The sequence below is a fragment of the Protopterus annectens genome, chromosome 1.part0, assembly GCF_019279795.1.
Source record: "Protopterus annectens isolate FY-2018-M chromosome 1.part0, PAN1.0, whole genome shotgun sequence".
Lineage (NCBI taxonomy): Eukaryota > Metazoa > Chordata > Ceratodontiformes > Protopteridae > Protopterus > Protopterus annectens.
The window spans coordinates 1,386,643,871-1,386,671,840 of record NC_056725.1 but is presented as its reverse complement, the minus strand read 5'-3'; the positions used below and the strand labels follow the sequence as shown (position 1 = coordinate 1,386,671,840).

Sequence of the window (27,970 nt, the reverse complement as noted above, 5' to 3'; positions counted from 1 at the left end):
ACCCAGGGCAGGGCAGCACCAAGGGGGTAAGTTGGATACATTTCCCTCTTGTTATTGAGACCTACTCTTTCAAGTCAAATTCAGGTTTTATCTAATTCTCAGAAGCTCCAGATTCATATTATCAAGACAAATCCTTTCAAAGTAAAGCCACCTTACTCCAGATATTAGGCTCAAAAAGTTCCCCTCTCAAGTTTCCCAGGGTTCTCCAGATTTTCCAGCCCCTCCCTCTCCTCAAAGAAGCCTAGGACGATATTCCAAATTTTGATTGTCTTCCCTAACAGTATTCGGGCCACCAATTTTGGATTTATGATCTCTCAACACTTTCTTTTTATCTTCTCAAGTTCAATTTACCACGAAAAGACAACAGAATTCATGGTCTACATTCCAAATCTCCCTGGAAGGCTTAGATTTTCAGGATTCTTTTTTAAATTGGAAATTCTCATTTGCCTGTCTCTATTATCAAAGCTGGTTTAAAGATCTGTTAGGCTTAGTTTCAGCAAAGCATTTTCTTCCAGTGATATGTAGATAAGACTATCAAGGGAATTCAAATCTATCCTTACTCTATCAACACTCATAGGATTCTTCTCTCAAGCAAACTTGGCAATCTACTGCCTTCTGTATTAAGTGATAGAAAAGCTAAGATGTCTAGTAACTTCTGCTACAATAAATAAAGAAAAGTCTAGTACTATCTCAAGAATGGAACTTCAATGTGTAGATAGCTCACAGATAAGTCTTGAGTGGCTTACCCTTGTCAACAATAAGAGTCTCAGTTTTTATGGCGAACAGCCCAGCCCAGAACGCGGATTACTGCCCATCGGTACCACAATCATCCTGTCTGCGTAAAAAGCTAGTATTCTCAAAAATTCCATTTCACCAATTATCTCTCATTCCAGCTCTTATGGACAGTCAACTTGTATACACACAGCTGTCAAGTGTATAAAACGGTATCTCAAAAAGAATACCTTGCCTTCAAAAAGGTATGTCAAATAATACTCAGGTATTACCTTGCATTCACACAGCATCTCTGTTTGTTGGACCAGGAATGTCACATACTACTCCTCGGGAAGCTCGGTGGTGGGCTCAGGAATGTCACTAACAGGACTCGCCTGATTGTGACTGCTGCAATGCAAGTCAGATACAAGATCTAGATATCAAAGTGTTGGAGTATGCAGCTATCAAAAGTTTGCATCTCTGAGACAGTGGCCTGATACCACAATCATTTTACGGCTTGATTCAACGAGATACAGGGCAGTCCAACATCATAACAGACAACACAAGCAAGTTCATGCAACACAAACAAGCAAGACATGCACACAAGCAATGGTCATATGGGACATCAGTACAATTGGGCACTTTGCTAAGCTTTAAGCAAACTGCCAGGGAAGATTCAACTCCTTAGCAGATGTGAGTAGTAGACAAATCTTCAACTGCCAGACAATCACTGGATCTCATGATGGTCAACTGCAGACAGCTATGTTCCTGAACCTGTGACAACCAGCTGTTCGCTTTCACCACTATTGAACCACTCAGCAAAAACCCACCAAAGAAATCCACACAGCTTGAAAAAACCACAGCTGGATCTTGCACTTTCAACCTTTCACACAGCTTGAAAAAAACCTCATAAATTTCTTCCAAAGACACTTCTCCAAAGGTTGGACAAGACAGGCCATACGGCCAAGTAGCCACAAGATTGTCAGAGCAAGCCTGGTACCTAATTTTAACACGGAGTCTTTCTCCCTCGGCTCTATGGCTCTCACCACTGGATTCCATACCTCCTGATTCCTCATCTCATGATCTTCATCAATGCTCTGGTGCCTCTCTCTTCCTGAAAACCACTCTTCATATAACTTGTGCTGAAATATTTCTTGTCATCTCACAGCAGGTCTCAAGTTTTACAAAGGATTATGGGATGGATGCTTGCCTCCTATTTTAAGTAAAATGTGACAAGAAAAAAAAATCCTATTTTGGGAGCAGGAGTTTTTTGGTCTAAATCTAGATTTTGGAGCCTTAGTTTTTGAGAAACTGCTGTGATCAAAATTTATTGTCCTTTAGTCAAGGTTTCTTTTTTCATCCTTTCACATTGCAGCTCTTCTCTTCATTGACATTAATCTTTCAATTCGAGATTGTTTTTCAGTTTGTTTTCCTTGTTTTAAGAAAGCCTTTGCAAAGAATATTGGATCTCCTACCCTTGCAATTCAAGACCCTTGTGTTGCTTGGGACTCCTTACAACCTTTTGAGTTGAATACTACCTTACTGCTGAAACTGCTTCATTGTTGCTCTTGCTTTGGAAGACTGCTTGCTGCTGGCGCATTCTGCTGGCTGAGTTGCTGAGTTGAAGGGGTCTGATGGTGATAGAGCTATTTTAATTTTAGGTAATTACAAGGGTATATTTTCCCCATCTAACCTAAGGTGCTTTCTAAGTGGCCTAAGGTTTGCCTTTTATTCGTTCTTTTACGTTTTACACCTTCATTTGCCTGACCTTAAATTTTGCACAAAAATTTTGTACACAGGCAATTTTACACTATTATTTAAACAGGACATTTAATTTATTTTAGAAGCAGGTAGTAGTTCAGTCTCAGCAGTTGTTTGTTTTTTTTTGCTTTGAGGCCAAAACAAAATGGGTGGACAAACTATTTCTATTCTTGGTGACATTGCATTTTGCATTTGTTTTTCCCATCATGGCAAGGAGAAAGGAGGATTTCCATTCGGGATACTGCCAGCCACTAGGCCAGCTCAACAACATTTCTAAGGGGGTGGCTTGGAAGCAATTTTTTTTGATTACTTGCAGATACTTTCAGGCATTTTCTAAGCATTATCACCTTCCCTATTACTCTTTCTCTCTCTTTGGTTTTTTGCCACACGTGTTTTGTAGTTGCTGTTTCCTACTTCTTTTAAGTTAGGATTTGCTTTCCTCCTTACTTTACCTTTGGGATTCTACCCAATAGGAAAACAGAGATAGAAAACAACGAAGTGTACCTACCATAAATGTAGATGTCTTCGAGGATTCCATTTCTGCTGTCATTGTTGCAGTCAGTCCCATCCTCCCTTAGGGGTGTGGTGGTTTGTGGGTTTGGTATACAGTATTTTTGCTTATATTTTCTTATATATATTGTATATGTTTGTACATGCAGGTATTTTTGGACTTGTCTTTTTTAGGGTCTCTGACATATGGGGCAGCAAAAGAAGACTGATGAGACGCCGGGGTGATGCGTTAGCATGTGCACTGATCGGATCCGTTCGTCGTCATCGCACGACCGACGCCAGCCTTAGCCTTGGTATTCGGGCGGGGGACGCGGACTATACCCAATAGTAAGGACTGCAGCAATGGAATCCTCGAACATCTACATTTATGGTAGGTACAAAACTGTACTTTCCCCTACTTTCAACCTCTCTATTACTGATCTTCATGCTGCTAACAAACAAGCCACTATAGTGCAATACATTGGCGACTATCCTGAGCTGATCAGCAAACACTTTAGCACATGATCCAGCAGGCATTCTACTCTAGTGAATCTTGGTTAAACAAATCTCAACACCTACTAAATCCCATTAAAACAAAAGTAATATTATTTACTCCCAAACCCCTCTCAGACTTGGATGTCTTTTACCATCATCTCTGCTAACAACATTAAGATCAAACAATTTCACCAGAGTAAACTCTAGGTGTCGTCATTGATGACCAGCTGAAATTTAATCAACACATTAACCAACCCCATAAAGATAATGCACTAGAAACTAGGCTCCTTGTTAGGAACAAAATCATTCCTCACTCTTGAAGCCAGAAAATGTATAGCATCTGGTTGCTTTACTGCCTTCTCTAGTGTATGATTCCTCTATTTTCCATAACCTGCAAGCCACATTGCTGGCAAAGCTAGAACAATGTTATAACAAAACTGCCAGATTTGCTTCAAACCATCACTACCATCACACCACTGTCTAGCACCTCATGGAATTTTAATTGGCTGTAACTACCCCACTACCTATCTTTATCGCAACTTGCTACTGTACACAGTGTTGCATAAGACAAACAAATATTCAACCATAAAAAAAAAAAATCATTTAAAAAAAAAAAAAAAGCATAAAACTCTATTCCCCTGAAAGACAACTAAGATCAAAAGACAAATCACTGCTCGCTATATTTAAATCTTTGCATATTCTGCATGGGTCACACTATACTCACAAAATTTAAAAAGTGTGAAACTCCATTGCTTCAACACTAAAACAGACCAAAATAGAAATTCCTTCAAAAAAACATTTAAAATGTCACCTGACAGAAAAATGGATCTGTTCCTGCATCTCACCAGGCTGAGTGCCATAATACTAATATATTTCATCTCTAGAACAAATCCTGACTATACTCCTATAATTTCCTTCTAGTCTCAATCAACTACATCTTTCTTACTGTTACTATCGTCCTAATGTAATTTTTCTCTTCGAAGCAAATTTTTTTTTTTTTTTTTTTTTTTATTTACAAAAAAATTATTTCCCTACATCAAGGACCAGTACAGAGACTGATGGCTTACCATAAAGAAACTTCATTGATATTCATAAACTGTTTCTCTGTATAAATATAGTTTTCTTATAGGTATGAGATGCAGATATTGGAAGTGGATTGTTGTATTGTATATAATGTCAGACTTAATTATTGTTTACTCTCATTTATTGTGTAATTCTCCAATTTTTGTTTAAACGTTCATAATTGTTTTAATGATTGTACAATATATGGAGCAGTTCTCCCTGGGCCTTCACTGAAGGAGGGTTCTTTCTAAACCCATTAGGACTATTCCAGTAAACAAAGGCAAAATAAATAATAAAATCTCCAAAGAGGAGCAGTGAACTTGCAGTAGTATTTAGAAGTAACGGGGATAGGGGGGTGTGTGCAGCCTGCTTCGAAGGGCTGTAGGATGGTCAGTCCAATCCCACTCCCCCACAAAACTGTTTTAAAAGTAAAATAATGAATTGCAGAATGCACCTTTTTTGTTAGGATTTCACTGTAATTTTTGAAGTACCTGGACCCCTTCATTATCCAGTCTGACAGTTCTGATAGGGAACCATCTGAGGTGTCACATAGCTCATGATTTCCTTTTTTGGCAGATTATGATTGCCCATTTTTAGGTGGAGTTCCTTTTTGGACATCCTTTTTTGAGCTATTATTGTAGATCTGCACTACTTTGGAAGATCTCTGCACATTGTTCTTCAACTTTCCCACTGGCTACATTGCCATCTTCCTGTATTCCATCTCATCAGCCAAGAAAAGAAAGTTCCCCTTTTGTACAGAGTAGGGCAGTCATCAGGCAATCTTTCAGTCTGTGATTCTCACTCTTTGGTTTCCCAAATGCAGGTTTTAGAACATTCTTGCCTACTCTGGAAGACCATACATGGGAAGTGATTTCTTAGTGTTTGCCCAGATTAGAAAACTGTCATCAAGGAGAGCTGTGTACTGCTCATTTTCTTTATTTTCAACTAGCAACTTTTTTAGCTCCCAGCTGTAATATTTTTTTGCACCTTCAGTGAGTTTGTGATTGAAATGAATGAGAGAATGAATCTGTTCTGGTAATTTTATTTCTCAGAAGCTCTCCTGCTAATGGAGCATATTGGCCATGTGCTGGTATATGGCATTAGACACAATGCTAAAAAACTGTGAGATCCCAGCCTTGTGTGTTAGGTGGATGAAACCCTTACTACCGCCACATAACTCATGTTTAATTAATGCAGGATCACCCTTCCAGGGGAAAGGAAGGCAGCTTAGCCTAACACATTGGTGACAAATAACCAGATGGTAGGCGATCAACCACAGAAAAGATTGGGCAAGTTCTCTCCATTAGTGGCACATGCCACCAGTGAGGTGATAAAGGTAGGTGTGTATGAGAGCAATTATCATGAGCTAGTGTGACACTTAATGGAAACTCAGTACCTACATATAGACCTCTCCCTTCCCACCTGACTGTCACTGCAGGAGAACAGGTATGCCAGTAGGGTTCCTGTCCAGGAGCAAATTGGTCATAGGGCTCTCACCCTGGGTTGCTGCCTCCTGGCTCCCAATAGAACAAATGTGCCAGTAGGGTACAGTTAGTGGAGCTACTGAGGAAAGATCTTGCAGAGTTTGATGAGGATGAAGCCATTAGTAAATATTCCTGGCTCCTCAGCCTTCCATTGCTTTATTTGCAGAGTTCAGACCTTGAACCTAACATTGTTTGGTGGAAGAGTCCCTACTTCTGTGCTTAAAGCACTAAAGCCTTCAAACTGTTATGTTTTTCTCCACAAAGTTAAGATAAAGTTGACAAGAAGCAATGCCGTATATGGCAGTGATTCAGCCTGGTCACTGATTAATGTAAGAGGGAGAAATTCCTAGCCCTTATTGCTACCCATGGAATTGCAGTAGTTAAAATTACCCATGATAAGAATTGTGAAGAAGGTTTAACATGCAGCCACATGTCTTTCCCAGCAGTCCATCAAGGAGACAAGGAAATGAAACGCCCTTGACCATGTCATTTCGGCGGCAACATTTTTTTTTTTAAAGAAACAACTTCCCTCCCCCGTAATGATGATCTCAGGTAGTGAAATCTCGGTTACGCACTCATTCTCTTTGGCTTAAAACAAGGAGCCTGAAAGAGGACCACATCTGGCTTACATTTTGGAGGGATGCATCCATTAATGCAAGCATTGTCACTTCCTCTGTCAGTCAGAGACACCGTCCTTCAAAGTGGCCTAATCTTGAGAAGTGGCTTCCTTCCTTAATTGCCCCTTGAGGCATGAAGGCTTCTAAGATGATGGTGCATTGCATAGCAGTTTGATTAGAGCAGTTCAAGTATGGAAACTGACAAATTGTTAAAATAGAATAGCCAAACATTATCGAATCTGGGTAGATTTCCATGTCTGGCTACCAATTACACTGTATTTATATCAGCAAAGATGAAATTTGGAGAAAGTAAGTTAAAATTCATCAGAAAAACAGAGGAACAAGATCTGGCTGGGAAGAACCTTGCAGCTATTCTAAATAAGCCAGAAAAGAAAAAAAATCACTCTTGCTGAGAAGAGATGTTATTTTGAACTTGATAAACCCAGAAAATTATGTTTTCAAGTTTTGGAACATTTTGAGACCGTTTCAAGTCTTTTTGGGATTTAACAAATGAAGACAAAACAAAAGCTATAATAGTAAACTAAGTACCCATGCATAAATCGATTTAGCAGTATCTGTACCCACCAGACCCAAAGGTCTCCAGTACTAGTGAAGGAGAGAGCACTTTCAGTTGTTTCCATTCAGGGTTTTGATTCAGTCATCGAATGTCTGTATTCTGCTGATGTTCTTTGTGTTTCACTGTTGCAGTCATGACCTGTGGGTTATCCCTGCTGTGGTAGCCCACTGCCGGCCTGAATACCAGAGTCAATGTTTTTCTGCGTTGACTGGTGTCGCTTGCTGGCTGACGTCAGATCGTCAGTGCTATAAAGGAAGGCAGCCGACGTCATTACATCAGTCTTTCTTGCCATGGAGCCTGTAGCAGAAGCAGTTTGCAAGTCGGTCGCTACCAGAGTTCGAATTACAGCTGAAAACATCTAAGTTACCTCATTGGGGATCCTTTTTTCTTGCACTAACCGATATCCGAAAAAGTTAACAATTGTCTTGCCTGTGGAAAGCAAATACCACACCGAGACTTCCATTCTTACATTCTTACTGCATCACTTGTTTAGGCCCAGACCACGATGTCCCCCGTTGCCGGTTCTGTGCCCTCTTTAATGTAAGAACCAATCATCGTAGAGCTCTTTTTGTAGCCAGGTATTTTCGTCTTCCATCTTCATTTTCCGAAATGGAGTCCATCAGCCACCAATCCTTAGACTTTCTGAAAAAATGTAGGGCTAAAGATAGAGACAGACCAAACAAGGCCAAGCGTTCTGACGACTCCACTGCTAAGCAGTTCTCAGGAATTCATTGAAGCGCCTTCGCAGCCCCTGATGCCCAATTCGATACCTTTGCAGGCCTTTACTGAGACCCTGTCGGAGTCCGGTATGTCGCAGAATTCTTCTGTGTCTTCCGAGCCTTTGGTTGTGTCTGCCTCAGTTGGGTCCAGAGCCGCGATGCAGGCACCGGCTTCCGAGGAGGTCTTTCGCACTACCGAATCTAGACTCAAACCAACGTCTTTTCCTCCGACTACCGTTTTTCTCAGACCGATGGGTACTCTTAGGCCTAGAGCCAGGGCCACTCCTAAGAAAATTAACTCCAGTCACGATTTTACCCCTCCTCCACCACCCCAAGCTCAAATGCTTAAAATGGCGGAGGATCTTATCACCCTTATCCGGGGTAGTCAGGCCGCACATTCTAAAAGGAAAAAAAAGACCCTTCCCCTGAAATACTGTCAGAACAGGATTCTGAGGAGACTGATTATTCAGATTTTGAAGAGGAACAACAACCTCTTACTGCTTATGAGGATTCAGATGCAGAGGAATCCATTCTTTCTGCCTCCCCTCCGGAAGATCTTTCCTTTGGGGAAACTCTTCACACCCTCAGGGAACATTTCCACTGGGAATCTCAGGACTTCCCTCAGTCTAAGAAAAAACTGAGAGTTTCTAGACCTGCCCCAGCACAGAGCCTTGGCCATCCCCCTATCTTAGAAGTGGTTGATGATGTCTTCCATGAATCCAGCTTAACTCCTGATGCCCTCCTGCCTGCTCCCAGAAAACCTGACAGGTACTGCAGAGTACCGGACTCTCGCAAATACCTGTACAGAAATCCTGCTGCAGGCCCGGAAGTTATTACACAGGGACCAAAAAGGAGCTAAGGCTAGTTCTGCAAAGAATCCTACTCCTTCTGACAAGGACTCCAGAACTTGGGCAGATGGGGTAAAAAAGTATACACCTCTGCAACCTTGGGTATCAGAGCACTCAGCTGTCAGTTCCACATGTTAAAATATCAACAACACACTTTGGAACTGTTAAAACAAAAGATTTCCACCTTTCCTGACTGTAACTATTCGACAAAGCTAGCAGATTTACTGCACTCTAGTTGTCAAGTGGCTAAACACTCTCTACACTGCGGATATGATGCCCTAGAAGCCTCAAGCAGGGCAGCAGTGTCAGGATCTGTCATTAGAAGGCATGCATGGTTGAAGGAACAACCTCTCCCTGATCATGTCAAATCTAAATTACTTAATGCAGCATTGGATAAGGACAACTTGTTTGGTAAAAAAGCAGAAGAGGTGCTTAAAAAGAAATACAAAGCAAAATCTATGCAGACAGTAAAAGATTTTCTTCAGGTACAACCTCCTAGGTTCAGCAGGAATTTTCCCTTAAAGCACTGGTCCTTTCCCTCACCTAGCAGACAGGGGCAAGGTAAGTAAGCCCCCAGGGACAGACCACCAAGACTCCTATCCCAGGGCAGCACAGAACCAAACAGTGGACCGCTTCCGCTCCAAAGGCAGGGATTTCTAAGCCATCCCTGTATGGCAAAAAGTCTGAGTGACTCCTTCTCCCCCCTTCTGCCCTATTTTCACTCACCAAAAACTAGGAGGAAGGCTCTCCCTCTGCAAAGAGAAGTGACTTTCTGTAACAAAGGACCAATGGGTCTTGAAGATAATTTCTCAAGGATACAAATTTTCCTTGAACGAACTCTCAATTCCAAGAGGGTACTTAGAACTACCTCCAAATCGGTGGGCAGAGGCACTGAAACAAGGGCAGCAGAACCTGTCCCCTCAGATCAAACAGGCAAAGGCTTTTATTCCAGACTATTCCTTGTTCCCAGAAAAGAATGCACTTGGAGCCCTATCCTGGATCCTTCCATTGTGAACACCTTCCTGGTGGTCCCCAAATTCAAAATGCTAACTTTGCAGCAGCTGCTGCCTATGCTGACAAAAATGCTTGGTTAGTTGTCCTAGATCTAAAAGATGCCTACCTCCACATCCCCATAAGGGAATCCTGCAGGAAATTCCGTCGCTACAGAGCAGGCTAACAACACTTTCAGTTCTCTGCACTACCCTTTGGCTTATCTACTGCTCCCAGGGTATTCACCAAATGCTTAGCCCCAGCCATAGCCTTTTGCAAACAGAAAAATATACAAATTTACCCTTACCTGGATGACTGCCTCATTCAGGCAGAGTGCATAGAAAAGCTCCTCAAGGACCTCCTCTTTGTCAAAACCCTCCTAACCTCCTTAGTTACAACATCAATGAGAAGAAATCAAAGCAAACTCCCTCCAGGGAGATCATTTTCTTGGTAGCTGTGCTGGATACAGCTTCCCAAATAGCCTTCCTATCCCCAGAGAAACAGAGCTTCCTGCCTGTGTATTTTACACAGCTGGCTTCCAAAAGTCACCTCACTGTGAGGAAGTTCCTGCAAGCCTTAGGGTACATGGCATCCTGCATCCTTCTAATTCCTCTGGCCAGGCTTCACATGAGAAAACTTCAGTGGTACCTAAAGAACCTTTGGTGTCAGCACTGTCAGCCTCTAGAGACCTCTCTCCCTCTGATCCCCTGTATAAAGGTCGAGTTTCTCTGGTGGGCAGGGCCTGTGCCCAAAACAAGGGTCTTCCCTTCACCCTCCACCCAACTGGGCAAACCATTACCACCGACGCCTCAGAGACATAGCTTGGGGTGCTCACCCAGAAGGCAGGTGCACCCAAGGTCTTTGGGATGCCCAGCACCTTCCCTTACACATCAACCAGAAGGAAATGATGTCAGTACAAAAGGCTCTGACATCCTTCAAACCCCATCTCAAGCCAGGGGTTCTCCTTATCAAAACAGCCAACACCACAGGAATGTGGAACATCAACAAACAGGAAGGGACCCAATCTTACCCTCTGTGAAGGCTAGCTATGAACCTGTGACTGACAGCCTCTTCCATGGGACTACATCTGATAGCACAATACCTACCAGGGATCATCACCACCCTGGCAGACCACTTGAGCAGAAACCTTCTGGACCCCCACGAATGGCAGCTCCACAGAAAAATCTTTTTGCAAATCACTTGGGTGTGGGGGACTCCGGAGGTGGATCTCTTTGCTTCGCATCCCAACCATCAGCTGAAAAAATTCTGTACCAGGGAGTATCACCACCTAGCCTGGAAGGTGGATACCTTGACCTTCCCCTAGAACACCCTTTTTGTGTACTCATTCCCTCCTCTGCCTCTTATCACCAAGGTTCTGATCAGAATAAGAGAGGAGAGGCCAAAGGCCATCCTCATTGCTCCACATTGGCCCAGGCAGCATTGGTACCTCTTACTGCGCAGCCTGACCTTACAGCCTCCCTGGCAGCTTCCCCTGATCTTAGACCTCTTAACTCGGGGGGGGGGGGAGATGCTGCACCTAGACCTGCAGAGTCTCAAACTATCCGCATGGCTTATACTCGAAAGGCAAACAAGGGGCCCCTGTTAAGCAAACAGGTCCTAGACATCATCACCGAGGCCAGAAGCCCCAGCATTAGAAAATCCTATGCAGGAAAATGGAAAAGATTCTGCTCTTGGAGCCAGTCCAGAGGGGGCAATACCTCACAACCTTCCATCCCTCTTATCCTGGACTACCTAACAGAGCTACTTAATAGTGGGCTCTCCTTCTCCTCTATTAAAATCCACACCACGGCCATTTCAGCTAATTTTAATACAGAACAGCCCATGTTTTCCCTTCCTTTGATTAAACAATTCCTCAGAGGGGCTTCTAATATCAGACCTCCCAGAAGGCCACCCACTCCAACCTGGGACCTGAATTATATTTTGGAAAAACTTACTTTGCCTCCCTTCGAACCTGCTGCTTCAGTAGAACTAAGGTACCTGTCTTGGAAGAGTGCTTTTCTCCTAGCTATCACTTCACCCAGAAAGGTTTCAGAGCTACAGGCTCTGATGGCCATTGAGCCCTTCCATGCAGACAGGGTCTTCCTGAGGACCAATCCTTCCTTTACACCCAAGGTGGTATCTGATGTAACTCCCAACCAGGTCATTCATCTACCCACTTTCTTTCCTAACCCTCAAAACAAGGGGGAAAGAATTCTGCACACACTAGACGTGCACAGACAGCTCAGATACTATCTGGACCGTACTAAACCCTTCAGGAAAATCAGTCAGCTTTGGCCCAGTGGCGCAGGAGAAGCCCATTTCCAAACAGACCATTTCTAAATGGATATCATACTGTATCCATTTCTGCTACAGTTTGTATGGGAACCCCCCCAGGTCTATTCAAACCAATTCCACTAGGGCAACCTCCACTTCCACAGCATTCCTCAGGAGTACATCCTGGAAGCCCCCACCTGGACGTCTGTCCATACCTTTAACAAGGATTACCACCTACCTCTATTTTCTAAGGCTAGGGCAGAGATTGCCTCTGCAGTTCTGCAGGGCATGATGACCCATTCCTAGGTCTCTTACTAAGCCTACCACCCCTTTCCTCAGCTTTAGGAATCCTCCCACAGGCGACTGCAACAGTGAAACACAAAGAACATAGTACAGTTGTGTACACTTACCATAAATGTAGATGTTCGATGTATTCACTGCTGCAGCCCTGATTTCCCACCCTCCTTCCCCCTTATATCTTCTTTGTTGAGGGAGACATAAGTTTCTAACAGTGGCTTTTAGCCACCAGGACCACTTCACCTTATTTATTTGGGCCTCTGACTGGTTAGGGCAAGAAAAACTGATGTAATGATGTCGGCTGCCTTCCTTTGTAGCACTGACGACCTGACGTCAGCCAGCAAGCAACAGAAGCCGTGGCAGGAAAAACACTGACTATGGTATTCAAGCCGGCCGAGGGCTACCACAGCAGGAATAACCCACAGGTGATGACTGCAACAGTGAATACACTCAAACATCTACATTTATGGTAAGTGTACACAACTGTACTTTTTTGATATCACTCAGTCTGCTGTCTGTGCATGTTGCCATTGTAACTGCTTTCACACTCTATGTAGTTGCTCATATTGTCAGAACAAATGTCTGTCTGCTGCCTGGAGTAACTGCTTGTATTACCAGTGCAAATTATTGCTCTTTTAGTGTTTTCACATTTTTGGTGTACTGGCCCATACTGGCTGTGTACTGGGGGAGGGGTTAGCATAATGCTTAAGATATTTGCCTCCCAGACAACGGGGTACAAGATTTGATCCTCATCTTTGAGGAAAACTGTCTAGGCTTAAAATGGCCGACAAGCGCAGCAGCCTAGTACTTGGCTGTGAACCTGTGAACTTGTGCTACTTGTGCACGTTATTAAATTGCCATTACACCAACTGATCAGGGTGTACCCTTTCACATTACGAAATCGTCAACAGAGAAGTGTCTTCTTTTAGTTCTGTTTATCTGTACTAATAAAGTAAGCTTACACTGCTTCCACGTTTGCATTCCTTGTGTGTCTCTTCTCATTGTTAGTATATTCTGGCATTGCAAGTGTGATTCTTCTGTTCGCATTACTGACTTCCACTCCAGTAGAACCATTCTGTTTAGTTGTACTGTAGAGGGGGTATCCATTAGCACTTCTATGTATTATCAAAGTATCCCTTTACACATTCGTTATGTTGTCACTGTGCTTTTCCATACCACAGTTGCATCATTTTTTGTTTTCTGTGACCCCTCTCCCTTTGGTAGTACATTTTCCATAAAGCCATTACACCTTTATCATGTATGTTGTACCTCTTCTGATTGTCAGATCATCCATTGTCATTTTATGCATCTTCATGGCTGTGTACTTGTCTCCAGTGCATGTTATCTTGTAGTGTATATTACATGACTCCTAACAGTGGTTGTACTTCCACTCGCAATCTCAAATGTGCTACCTTTTGTTTTCTGTAAACGCAGTCACGCTACTAGTATACCTCTTCATTTATTCTTACTGCCTGTGCAGCCATTGGTACTTCTAGTATATCATCTAGAAAGTGATGTCAGTCCGTTTCCATGACATAGCAGAGGAAATTTGTTTCTGAGATCATCCAAATTTGTTTGTACAGAACCTGTAGCTAAAAAAAAAAGTGTTTGGAAATAAACTTTATTTTTCCTGATTGTTTCTCTGGCTAAAACTTCGCCTTATGTTTAGGCTTGGTAGGTTGATGGCATTCACACTGAGAGCATGAGTATGCACCCTTTTACAGCCTGTGCAGTGCTGTTATGCATCCCATTTATTAATCAAGGACATGTTTTTTATCAAAAATTCTGTAAATAACTTTCCAGAAGAAATAAACGTGACATCATATGGTGCAAAAAAAGTGATGAAAATGTCTTGGGTGGTGATCACTTTAATATGCATTCTTCTGTTCACCCCCAGCCAACCGTGCAGCCTGTAATAATCTTATAATCATTACACACACACAGGTAATTCCTATGGATGGTTTTCAGTTCTGGAATGCCTTCTTGTTTGGCCAGGCCACCTGCTGCTTTACAAAATCATGCCTGTTGATGTGAACAGTGTACTTGCTTATACTGAAAACACATGCATTCATTCTGTCAGGTTGCTTGTCTACACTTACTCATATAAATGTGCCCTCCATAATGCTAATTGCCTTTTGACACGACCTGTGCACTCATGTCTCACTGATATTATCTACATTACCTGCATATGTTACCACACCTGATCATTTTGGTGCTGCTGTCGTAGATTACCTTAGTGAAAGGTGTCTCACACACACACACACACTGTGCCACATCATCAGACTAATAATTGTATTAGAGGTGTGCATGGGTGTCTGTGTGTGTGTGTGTGTATGTATATATATATATATGTATATATATATATGTATATATATATATATATATATATATATATATATATATATATATATATATATATATATGTGTGTGTGTGTCTGTGTGTGTGTATATACAAGAGTGTGTTTGTATGTATAATTTAGTGCGAGATCACTGGCTTTTTGTAAGTGAACAGAAGTCCTGAAGACAATTTCAAATGAGCACATTACTTATTTTCATGACCGTTAATATGCACTTTTTTAACTTATTTTCTAGTTGGCATTTGAGTCACTGTCTGTAATTGGAAATGCATTATCCCTTCTTGAAGTTGGACAGATTGCAATATGCAGGTAAGTACATGTTTTATTAATTCATTTTATTTGTTTGATACATCTTACTGAATATAAGCCCGTTTTAGTTTGTTCTTAAGTAATCTAGTTATCATCTATCTGAAGCAACTGCAAAGTCTTTACAAAGGAGGCAAAATTAGTGGTCTGGTGGATAAGAATACTGGACAACTTTTGGATTTCCTCAACTTACTTTGGTGAAGAAATTGTATACCTTTATCTGTACATATATGTGTAGGTAGAGATGTAACTGTATGTAGACTTAGGTTTGTATGTCTGTTTATAGCTGTTATATTTATATATATATATATATATATATATATATATATATATATATATATATATATATATATATATACATAGAGAGAGAGAGAAAGTATATATTTGATATGTACAGACATCTTATTGTAAAAAAGCAGTTAAGTACAAATAGTAGCATGGATTTACAGAGGAGCTATCCCTTTTTGACTGGATGTGGAGGGTGTGTGGATTTATGACTGGAGTTCACCAGTGCTTTTGATATAGTACCACAGAGGAGGAGGTTTGAAATTTTTTGATGAACCTGCAACATGGATTCAGAATGTTTTAAAATCCAAATGTGTCAGACTGAAAAGCCTTGCCTAAACAGGGCACTGTAGAGTTTATAGGTTCATAGGTAGGTACTAGGCTCTCTGCCCGAGGGCATTTATAAGTCTAACCAGAGTGTGTCGGCTTTCGCCACCCCATTGATTAATTAACTGATCCTCTGTCAAGCAGAGCCAATGAAGTGATCCCAGGGGTGTATTTTCTGTTACCCATCCACTCGTCAAGGTTTCTCTTGAAGAGTGTTAGTGAGGGGCTCTGGCTAATGTTTGGAATTTTGTTCCAAAGCATGGGGAGTCTCTGTGACAGTAATCCATCCCTCCAGCATGTTCTATTTATTGTTATGTCAAGGTTTAGTTCACTAGAGCAAGTGGCTCGCAGTGACTTGGATTTCTTTAGGTGGAGCATGTCCATCAATTTGAGTTGGACATGGCTTTGTAAGTCAGGCAGAGATCACCTCTGAGTAAGCGATATGCCACTGAGTACAGCCGGAGTTTTTTCAGTCGGGCTGCATAGGACATGTATTTGAGGCCAGTAATCCTCTTGGTGCAGTACTTTTGTGGTCTATCCAGCTGTTGGAAGTGTCTTGTGAGGTACATACCAAATGGGGCATTGTACTCTATGATGGGTCTGATGAATAACGAGTAGAGGGGCACTATAACCTCTTTATTTCTAGATGCAAACCCTTTAGTAATTAGATGGGCCACATAGAAGGTTTTCATAACTATCATTGTCAAAGGAGAGATTACTATCTACCTGTGTCCCCAGATCTTTTATTACCTGTTCTGTATTAAGGGGGCTGCCACCTGTGTGGTAATTCGTGGGTGTTTTGTTTTTCCCAAATGAGATAACTATGCATTTTTTGGCATTTAGCTTGAGGCCATGAATTTGACACCAGTTGTTCGTCTCAGTAAGGCCCTTTTGGAGAATGTCAGTGTCAGCTGGAGAGTCAGTTATGGCTCCCAGTTTGCAGTCATCGGCAAACTTGGTTAGCCATAGTTCTCCTGTACTTCTGAGAAGTATATGCCGAGCAGTAGGGGTCCCAGGACCGAGCCTTGTGGGATACCACTTGTGACTGGTTTAGAGTCGGACCTGAAGCCTGCTATTCTTACCGTGTGAGGTCAGTCTGTAAGCCAGTTGGCAACCCATCTCGTGACGTAGGGGTTTATGTTCAGGCTGGTGAGTTTTTCTGTAATACGTGAGTGGGGAATGGTGTCAAAAGCCTTGGCGAGGTCAAGGTACGTAGTGTGAACAACCTTTCCCTAGTCTATGGCCTTGGTGACTGTCTCGAAGAAGTCAACCAGGTTTAGTAGGCATGATCTACCCTTAAAGCCGAACTGGGTCAGGTCAAGTGTTTGGAGGTTCCCAATGTCTTTGTAATGAGTTCCATGATGATGCGCTCCATAGCCTTGCAGACCAGGCTAGCCAGGCTTATGGGGTGATAGTTACCAGGGTCAGTTGTGGCCCCACCTTTGTGGAGTGGAATAACAATTGCTGTGCGCCATTCTATGGGCACGTAGCCTGTGGAAAGGCTGAGGTTGAACACTGTGTTTAGGTGGGGGGGTAGTTTGTTCTGTAGTTCGTGCAAGACGCAGCCTGGGGCACCATCTGGCCCCATTGACGCTGTGTTTTTGGCTTTTGAAAGGGCTATTTTCACCTGTGCGTCTGTGATTTCTGGGACACTACACATTTCCGCTATCGTTGTGGGCCCTTTTGGGAGTGAGAGGGGGTGAAGTTTGCACTGAATCTATCTGCCAGGATGTTGGCAATATCAGAAGGTTCAGTATATTTTGTGCTATTTTGCACTAGTTCAGTGCATATCTGTGGGTTGCCACTTAGATTCTTAACATAGCTAAAGAAGGCTTTGTGGTTATCTTTTGAATCTTTGGCTATTTTTCTTTCAAAGTTAGATTTGGATGATTTCATGAGTGACCTTAGTTTCTTACTGATACTGATCAGGGGTGTCTTTCCTTCTTGGGATTTGCTTTTTTTCTGAACTAGTTTCCTCATTCTGTTGTATAGCCTGTTTATTGCAGGGGTCCACCAAACTGGTTTCCTTCTCTTAGAGGAGTGAGTCTTGGTTTTTCTAGGGATGGCACGATCCATGCATCCTTGTAGGTGCTCATAGAGTGCATTTGTAAAGGTTTCTGCATCTTGGGCAGTGTTATCCTTTAACGTGGGGGCTGTGAAACGTACCACCTCTGTCTTAAGTAAGGTGAAGTTTGCTTTAGAAAAGTTTTTTACTGTGGTTTCCTTAGTTGGGGGTGATGGTGGGGTGTGGACATCCAGAGTGATTAGTTTATGGTCTGATCTAACCAGTGACGGGTTGACCTCCGGTGTGGAACACCTGTCGCCCAAGTTAGTAATGACCAGGTCCAAAATGTTTTCATCTCTGGTAGGGGAGTTTACCAGCTGATCCAGGCCGTTTGAGTTGATGAATTCCAGGAAGCGCTAGTTTTCCCAGTGAATGGTAGGGTAATTGAAATTGCCCAATAGGCAGGGTGTTCGGTAGGACCTTCATGTTTTCCAGTGTCTCCAGAAAGATGGAGTGGTGGTCCTGGGTCATGGAGGGTGAGCTGTAGCAGGCCACAATTTGCATTGCAGATTTGCCCGATGTTAGTTGCACATGGATGATCTCAGAGGTATCATGCTGCACCATTAACCTGGAGGTGTAGGTATCCTTGATGAATATGGATAACACCCCCTCCTTTTGTGTTTCGGTCCATGTTCTGTGGCCAAAACGTGTGGTATGAGTTATAGTTATCTATTGCAAATGCTTTATTTTGTTGATTTTATGCATTGGCTGATCCTGAAAAAAGTCCAGTTAGATCAAAGCTCTACTCCATTTAAATTAACAAGTTTCAAATGACAAATTCACCACCGTAACAGGAACAGGCAAGCAAAAACTGAGGGTAGTGCTACTCAATGCTAGAAGTCTAAATCTCAAAATGCACTCACTCGAGGCACTCCTTAAAATGGAGAACAATGATATCTGTGCAGTGACTGAGACCTGGTTCAAGGCTCTAGAGAGCACCCCTGCATTACCAGGCTGTAACTCATACCACACATTTTGGCCCTCTAACCTGGACCAGAACACCAAAGGTGGAGGTGTGTCCATATTCATTAAGGATATCCACACCTCCAGGCTAGTTGCACAGCATAATGTATCCGAGGTTATCCAGGTGCAACTAATTCTGGGCAAAACTGCATTCCAAATTGTAGCTTGCTACAGGTCCCCCACCATACCGCAGTATTCCCACTCCTCTTTTCTTGATATACTGGAAAATATTAGGGTTCAACCAAACACCCTAATAATGGGCAATTTGAGCTACCCCACCATTAACTGGGAAAACTATTCATGTACCAACTCCTTCGCTCAACGCTTTCAGGAATTAATAAATTCCAATGCCCTGGATCAACTTATCCACACCCCCACCATGGGCAACAATATCCTAGACCTAGTCATTACCAACATGAGTGACTGGTGTTCCACACCTGAAATCAACTCCTCGTTGGTCATATCCGACCATAAGCTAATCACCCTAGATATCCACATACAGCCCCCACCCACCATTAAGGAAACCACAGTAAAGAATTTCTCCAAAACCAACTTCATGCTTCTTAAGACAGAAGTGGCTGCTGAATCCTACACAAGTGCACTCTATAAGCACTTACACGCGTACATGGATTGTTCTATCCCAAACAGAACTAAGACGCTATCCTCCAAAAAAAGGAAGCCAATCTGGTGGTCCCCTGCCATAAACAAACTCTACAACAGAAGGAAGAAACTGTTGCAAAAGAGAGTAAAATCCCATGACTGGAGCAGCTCCCTGGTCAGCCTCAGTAAGAAGTTGAGATCCCTTATGGATCCTCCAAAGCTAACTATGAAAATAAAATCGAAACCGATTATAAGGGCAACCACAAGGCATTCTATAGCTGTCAAGAATCTCAGTGGCAACACCCAGATCTAAGTTACAGCACAACGGCATGAAAATTACAGAACCAGCTGATATTGCCAATATCCTGGCAGATAGGTTAACTGCTAACTTTACCCCCCTCTCACCCCCTAAAGGGCCCATATCTATACAGGAAGAATGCAGAGTCCCTGTAATCGCATCTATGCAGGTAAAAGCTGCACTCTCTAAAACCAAAAAGACAACATCCATGGGACCGGACAACATCCTGGCTGTGTTTTGCACGAACTTCCGAACAAACTGGCTCCCCAGCTAAGCACCATGTTCAATCATAGTCTCATGTCAGGCTTTGTGCCCACTAAATGGCTCACAGCAGCAGTTATCCCACTCCACAAAGGGGGAGCCACCACTGATCCTGGGAACTATCGCCCTATTAGCCTGACGAGCCTGGTCTGCAAGGCCATGGAACGTATGATCATGGAACTCGTAAACAAAGACATTGGTAGCTTCCAAACTCTGGACCCCACTCAGTTCGGGTTTGTGAAAGGCAGATCATGCCTTCTGAACCTGATCAACTTCTTTGAGGCAGTCAACAAAGCCGTAGTCGAGGGTAAGGTAGTTCACACAGCCTATCTTGACCTCGCCAAGGCTTTTGACACCATCCCCCATTCTGGAATTATACCTAAACTCACTAAACAAGGTGTAAATCCCTACGTCACAAGGTGGGTTGCCAACTGGCTCACTGACCAACCCCACACTGTAAAAGTTGCAGACTCCAAATCTGACTTCAAACCAGTCACAAGTGGAGCACCACAGGGTTCAGTCCTGGGACCTCTCCTGTTTGTTATCTACTTCTCTGAAGTACAGGCTAACACAGAAGGCCTCTGGCTAACCAGGTTCGCAGATGACTGCAAACTAGGAGCCATAGTCGAGTCCCTAAATGATGTGGACATCCTACAGAAGGGCCTCACTGAGACAGATGCCTGGTATCAGAGGCATGGCCTCAAGCTCAGTGCCAAAAAGTGCATTGTCATCCCTTTTGTAAAAACTCTGTACCCATAAACTACCACATAAACGGCAGTCTACTTAACGTCAAATGTGTGATAAGAGACCTTGGGACCCAGGTGGACAGTAGTCTCTCCTTTGATAATCACATCGCCACAGCAGTCAGGAAATCCTATGTGGCACACCTCATCACAAAAGGGTTCTCATCCAGGAAAAAAGAGGTCATTGTTCCCCTCTACTCGGCACTCAGACCCATTATAGAGTACAATGTCCCTTTTGGAATGTACCTCACAAGACATCTGCAGCAGCTGGAAAGGCTACAGAAATATGTCACAAAGAGGATTACTGGCCTCAAACAGATGCCCTACACTGACCGTCTCAAAAAAACTACAGCTTTACTCTGTAGCATATCACCTACTCCGAGGAGATCTCTGCCTAACGTATAAAGCTATGTTAAACCCAGAGCTGTTGGACATGCTACACCTAAAGAAATCCCAATCCCTCCGAGCTACACGCTCAGTGACCTAAACCATGTCACCACAATAAACAGGACATACTGGAGGGATAGATTCCTGTCCCAGAGACTTCCTATACTCTGGAACAAGCTACTCATCTGTGTCAAGCAAAGTTCCTCATTAGCACTCTTCAAGAAAAATCTTGATGAGTGGGTGGGAAATAGGAAATACACCCTGGGGATCACTAATGTGGCTCTGCTCGACAGGGGCATAGGAAATTAACTTTCTTGAGTGGCATAAGCCAGGGCCGATAGCCTAGTACCTACCAATGAACAAATAAAATTAATAAGTAAACAATTTCACCAGGAAGATGGTTGCAATTGAAAATTCCTCTTTTAGGGATTATCAGGATGGTCCCATACACAGCCCCAACTTTCAGATAGATCACCATCCACACTTGAAGGGTAGGAACTGACCTGGTTCTGGAAGTAGGTCAATTTCTGCAAGTGCTCTGCCGGCCAACAGCTAATAATAGTTTGAACTGACACTTGGCCTTCTCTTCTGTTTAGGATCAAGGTCCTGGAAAAGGTGCAGTTCTGGCTAGCAGCCATGGGGATGCAATGCGGAGTGTGGACACTTCCGTCACTTGGCTGAGAATAGTCATACCCAGAGCTTATAGCTAAACATGTAGATCTTAGAGAGCAGTCTCTAGAGTCATTAGCTGTGGGCTAGAGGAAGAAAGTTAGGACTGAAGGCTATCCTCTTGGGATCTTTCCATCCATTCAGCACTGGTTTGAGGGAGAGCCATTGGTTCTTCCCTAACCAGGGCTTTATGGGTCAGGGATCTACAAGTAAGCAGAAATTCACTTGGTAACATGAATGTTGGAAGTCAATCTTAGAGGACTGTAGCTTAGTGCCATTACTGGCCTCAGTACAGGCCTCACACTGCCCCTGTGCCATCCTTTCAAGGCATACTATTAACTGCAGGTTCCATTTTGTCCAACATCTGGAGGACACTCATCACACACTTCTTCCCATTTGAGGCCTTGGACAAGCTTACTCCAGAGCTAATGGGGGACTGGAGACTTCCACTCATTCAGGCTGTTGTGAAGAGTCTGAGGAGCTGCAGACCATTATACTGAAGACTGATGGGGTCCGGGACCTTTAATAAAATTCTGATTCTTAAGGGGTTCTCCATGAACCCCCCCCCTTCCCAGTTATTTCACCAGATCTTATTAAATGTGTGGCTGAATAATGAGGGGAAGCAGTTCTGGGTCACTGCTTTATGGAGTTGGTTATTAAGGATACCATCCTATCAGTCTTATCTCTCCAAATCCCACATGGATTAGGCACTGAAAAGACTTTCCTTCCTTAATGCTTCAGCAGTGGGCTTCCATGTTGCTCACTGTAATTTTGATTGTGCTGATACAGTGGCTGTGGCCGCAGGCTTTATTATCTACATGCATAAATTGGCTTGGCTTAGGCTGTCCTATCCAGAGAAAGAACACGGAGACTGTTTTATGGAAGATGACCGATTCTTGGGGGAAGTGCTGCTTGGCCAGCATTTTTAGAACATGGTGGTTGACAACTACTTTTTTTTTAGCACCTGTATTTGAAGTATCACTTGTGATATAGACAAATATACATTTATATAAAAGTAATCAAACTGAATTAAGTTCACGTTTACAAACATTAAACTTCACATATATTGCTATATATCATATAACCTAAGCAATATTACATAAATTATTCAGTTCCTGCCCTTTTTTTTAAAAAACAAGAAACATCTTCATTAAACCACCAGTTATGACACAGGCAATCATACATTTATATAAAAGCCACAAAATTTTCAGTTAATTGAGTGTTTTCATTAGTCAGGATGGATATAAATGTGCTGAGTTTTTATGGTATAGTATTTCTGAAGAAGTCTGTTTGACGAAAGCATAAATAAAGTTTTGGTGCACTAAAGTCTCAGTTCTAGTTCCTTGCTGATTATCGCTGAGTGGTCTTGTTCTTGGTTGTTGGTATTGGTTTGGCCACATTCAGATTATGTATTATTTTGTGGTGTTGATTGGCTTTTTGCAGTTCCAATGGCTAACTCAGCAAGGGATTGAATTATTAAATGTTTCCATACATCCAACACCAAGTTCTTTGGAAAAGAATATGTTTCAAATATTACTTGAAACTATGTGTGATCTTCAAAAATCATTGAACCAGTTGGTGAATATACAAGCTAATTCGTAATTCGTGGACTGATAGAAAAGATTCTACTAGCTCTGAAGAAGGCAGTGTTAATTAGCTTTAATCTTGCTAGTGCCTATGATAATGCCAGTGATACTGTTTTTAAAGACATGGCTTCAATTTTAAATATTGATTGTGATCCTTTTGATGGTACTGGTATTGTTAACAACAGAGATAATGTAAGAAATGAATTAAAAGAACTAAATACTGAATTAGGAAAAACTGTTTAAAAAGTACAGAGTCCTTGAAATAGAGAATAAATATCTTGAACGGTGCATTGGGCTAAAGATCGTACCCAAAGGTCTGTGCTTCTTTAAGAATCCTAATGGTGTCTCTAGTGACGATTCTTTTTTTTTTTTTTAAGTGGTTGATTTTTTTTAATAATGCATAATTGGAATTTCTTAAATTAATAATTAAAAACAAGGATAAAATAAATGAGGTTATTGAAAGTATGCATAGGACTGACCAACAAATTCAAACCCTTTTGGCAAAAGTTCATGAGTCAAGAGAAGAGTATAACATATTTGTGAAAGTGGAGCTTTAACATATTTGTGGAAGTGGAACTTTAACATATTTGTGGAAGTGGAGCATTTTGAAAGGACTGTGTTACCACTAGAAAAAATAAAAAGTTGCCAAGGGACATTGATGCATATCAAAATAATACAGCATATGTTATTTTCAATCCTGATTATAAGTCAAATCAACATAAGGTTTTCAAAGGAAGCGGTCAATCAAAAGACCGAAGTTCCTTTAAGACGGTTAACCATTCAAGTAAAAACAATGAGCCCACGTGGAAGAATCAACACATCACAACCGAGCCTATAAGTTTGAACAAGTTGAATGTAAGACTGTACAATCAAAGATGGTTAGTGAAGTCCAATAATTGCCTTATAATCCTTCTCAGACTACAATCTTTCAAGAGCAAGGAGCAAGGCCAAAAGTTTTTTATTACACAAAAAAAGAACAAACGACCGCAATGAAACCAGATGGTGAGAACAAGAGGGAAAACGCAGTCTGAATCGTCTACGGACAATTAGACACGTGAGAGGAAGATATTTAATTTATCTAGTTTGGAATTAACTTCTGTACATAACAGATTGTTGGGTCTCGGACTGAATTTTGTTCGGGGAGACGAGTTGATGTTTCCCATATGCTTTTAAGTCTGAAGCAGTTTGTACATAAAATGAACTTAAGGTATGTGTTACACAATGTAAATATGCCTAAACGTAATTTTATAAAACCTTCTGAATATAATCCTATGTTAATGCATACATTAAAAGTTTGAGTCTGTGTGTGAAAGAGAAATAAGAACATTATTGTCAAGTAAAAACAAAAAAATGCCCTTTTAATTTAAGTCCCGAAGAAAGGCATGTTTTAAAAGAATTAAAATAACAAAGTGAGAGTAATGAAAGCTGACAAGGGGCGTCGGTTGGCTTTAATGGATCAAGAAGCTTATGAAAGCAATATGTTAGAAATGTTAAGTAATGAGGAAGAATATAAAAAGGTTGAAGTTGGTGAAATACAAAAATGCTATAAAAGAGTGAAGTCCTTTCTGTATGATAGTTTTATGGGAAGGCAGTTATATCACAAACTTTACAATTTTTGTAAAATTGATACTCCTAAAGTAGGAATTCTAGTTGGTAATCCTAAAATACATAAAAATGCCTCCTCCACCCCTCTCTTAGACCTATAGTGTCAGCACTAAGCTATATTACTGAAGGAATTTTTGTTTATCGATGCAGTTCTGAATCCTATAACTCAAATGTTAGATTCTTTTATAAAGGATTTGTGGGACTTTTTAGATAAATTTAGGAGTTTTAATTTGCGTTATAATTATAACCCTGTGAATAATTGTGTGTACTATTGTTTTGCTCCTTATTTACTTTAATTCGACATGATCTGGGCATTGAATATGTTAGAGAATGTTTAAGTAAGCATACAAGTCTGAGTAGTACAAGTATTAATTTTTATTGTACGCGGTTAGAAATTCTACTTGATAATAATTTTGTCTTTGGTAATAATTATTATAAACAAAGAAAGAGACTTGCGATGGGGTCCCCCTGCAGCACCTTCCTTTGCTGTTATAGTGATGGGATGGTGGGAAATTGTGACCCTTGAAAGTATTAAAGACAGATTGAATATAGTATATTATTAAAGATTTGTTTGATTTAGTTTTTGTGATAGAGGGGGTCAACAGATGATTGTTATAAATTATTAAGGGTTACTTAATAGTAAATTTGATCTTTTAAAATTTGCCTTGGGAGATAAAGGTAATCAAGTGAACTTTTTGGATGTTACTATAATGTGGAATAGTTTTTCTGAACAATTTGAGAGTTCTATGTATAGAAAAAGGCCACGGTGGTACAGCGGTAGTGTTGTCGCCTCACAGCAAGAGGTTCTCCCATTCCATTCTCGGCTGGAGCGCCTTCTGTGTGGAGTCTGCATGTCATCCCTGCAGTCGAGTTACATTAAAAGACATGCAGGTAGGTGCATGTGTGAATGGGTGTGCCTTCCTTGAAGGCTGGGCATTGGGCTGGCACCTCGGCACCGTAAAAATCTACTGCCAATCAGCAGACGGGAGTTCTGCTGTGGCGACCCCTAACCAGGAAAAGACAAAAGACATTACTATATATAGAAATAGTATGTTCACGAACAATTATTTACACTATAGAAGTAAATATCCCTAGTTTATGAAAAATAATATACCAAGGGGACAGTTTATTAGAGCAAGTCTGATGACATCAAATAATTTGAAGTTTATGGAAGAGGTTAATTTTATTACTGATTTATTTTTAGTCAGAGTTTATTGTATAAGAGTGGTAGAAGAAACTAAAAGTGAGATTATAGGTTGAAGAGTCTGTGCATATCCACCTATTCTTAAAGCTCCCTTTATTATTATTAAGAAAAAGGAAGCAATAGAGAATAAGGCAAATAAACAGAATTATATATTTTGTAGTTTAGGTGCGACAGTTGACAGTGGTGCAGTACGTTCTGTTGTAAAAAATTGGATTGTTTTAGAAGGAAATAGGAGTTGTCCAAAATAGTTGGGAATGCTCCCTGTTTTGTCTATAAAAATAATGCTACTTTGAAAACAGTATTGCAGAAAGATCATACTAAGATCATCCCTGGTGTTTATATGGCAAAAAAAGATAAAGGCATGTGTAAGTGTGGAGATTGTAAAGTGTGGCATTATATTTTAGAGGGTCTTTGTATTAAAGTTGCTAAGCTACCCCAAATTTTTAACTGTACCCAGTAGGTTTAGTTGTAGGACTGTTGGGGTTGTTTATTTTAGTATATGTTAAGGATGTAGTGCATTTTGTGGTTGTTTATTTTAGTATATGTTAAGGATGTAGTGCATTTTGTGTAGGAATGATAACTAGGCAATTGCAGGAATGTATAAAAGAACATCTTTATAGTATGAAGAGAAAGGATAAGAAGAATGCCCTTTATAGACACACTGTTGAGTGTGAACATTATAAAAAGTTTTTTTTTCAATTTTAAAGCAGGTTTTATATGATTCTAGAAGGGGTGATTTTAAGAATTCATTATTATGCAGAAAAGCCTTTTGGCAATTAAAATCGGGAGCAGACAAACGGCCAGGGCTGAACGATGTTGTGAATATTTAAAAAAAAAAAAAAAATGTTTGAAATAGTTTGACATAGGATAAGAAATAGTACTACTCATATGTATTTAGTATATTTGTTTGTTGTTGATGTTTTTTATTCCGTTTTTAATTACTTGAGTGGTTAACTGAGTGTTTTCATTGGTTAGGATGGATATAAATGTGCTGAATTTTTTATGGTATAGTATTTCTGATGAACTCTGATGAAAGCGTAAATAAAGTTTTGGTGCTCTAAAATCTCGGTTCTAGTTCCTTGCTGATTATCGCTGAGTGGTCTTTTTCTTGATCATTTATATAAATGAAAACAAACCACACAGACACACTCCTAGTTGCAAGCATTTTACATCACAAATCATGCTAACGCACTCCCAGTTGCAAACATTATACATCACTTATCTACCCAGTCATTTTCAGTCAAACAGTGTATAGCTCATTTTAGTTTTGCTTTCTTTTAAACCTCATTCCTCCCCTGTATGTATTGCTCCCACAATTTCCATTTTTTCCTTTGTAGTTTGCTCTTTTTGTTTTCTAAAGATCTCAATTCCAGTTGTTTTATCTGTGTTACTATATTCAGTACTTCTAGTATAAGTTGGTTTAGATTTTGATTTCCATTTTCTAGTAATTGCTTTTTTGGCAGCTACCAAAATAGACACAGCAAAGCCTTACCATGTCTGGGCAATTCCGATTCTGTGTCAGAGCTCAGAAAAATGGTCTCCCTTGTCACACCAGTCTGCCCACCCAACACTTCTGACATTGCATCCCACATTGAGTCCTTAAAGTCTGCAAACTCACCGCACTTCCAGAAAATATGTTCCCAGTTACCTCTTTCTTTCCCGTCACATCTCCAAGATTTGCTGTCTACCTGAGGAAAAATTCTCTGGAGTCTACTTTGGCTATAAAAATATCTATTTAAACATTTCCAAGCAAAATTCCTAAATCTTCTAGATTTTGTTGCATATTTGAGAGACCTACATATATCCTCTCATTGTTTCTTTGAAAATTGCTTATCCAGTCTCTCTTCCCAATCCTTTCTAACCTCCTCTGATTTTTATAGTTATCAAGCAATGTTTTATATGCTGTACTAGTTATTCTTTTTTTAATGGCAGCTTCTATTCTACATTCTACTAAAAACTCTACCAGTGCTGGTCTTTTGTTTAGGACCCC

At 41.1% G+C, this 27,970-nt stretch overlaps 1 protein-coding gene across 1 annotated transcript in view; it reads left to right on the top strand.

The window, feature by feature from the left end:
- MDN1 (midasin AAA ATPase 1) overlaps positions 1–27,970 on the top strand; it is a 3,484,183-nt gene that overhangs the window by 3,394,564 nt on the left and 61,649 nt on the right. The window contains exon 98 of the mRNA XM_044071809.1: positions 14,917–14,990. Coding sequence (XP_043927744.1) covers positions 14,917–14,990 — 74 coding nt within the window. The remainder of the gene's footprint in view (positions 1–14,916; positions 14,991–27,970) is intronic.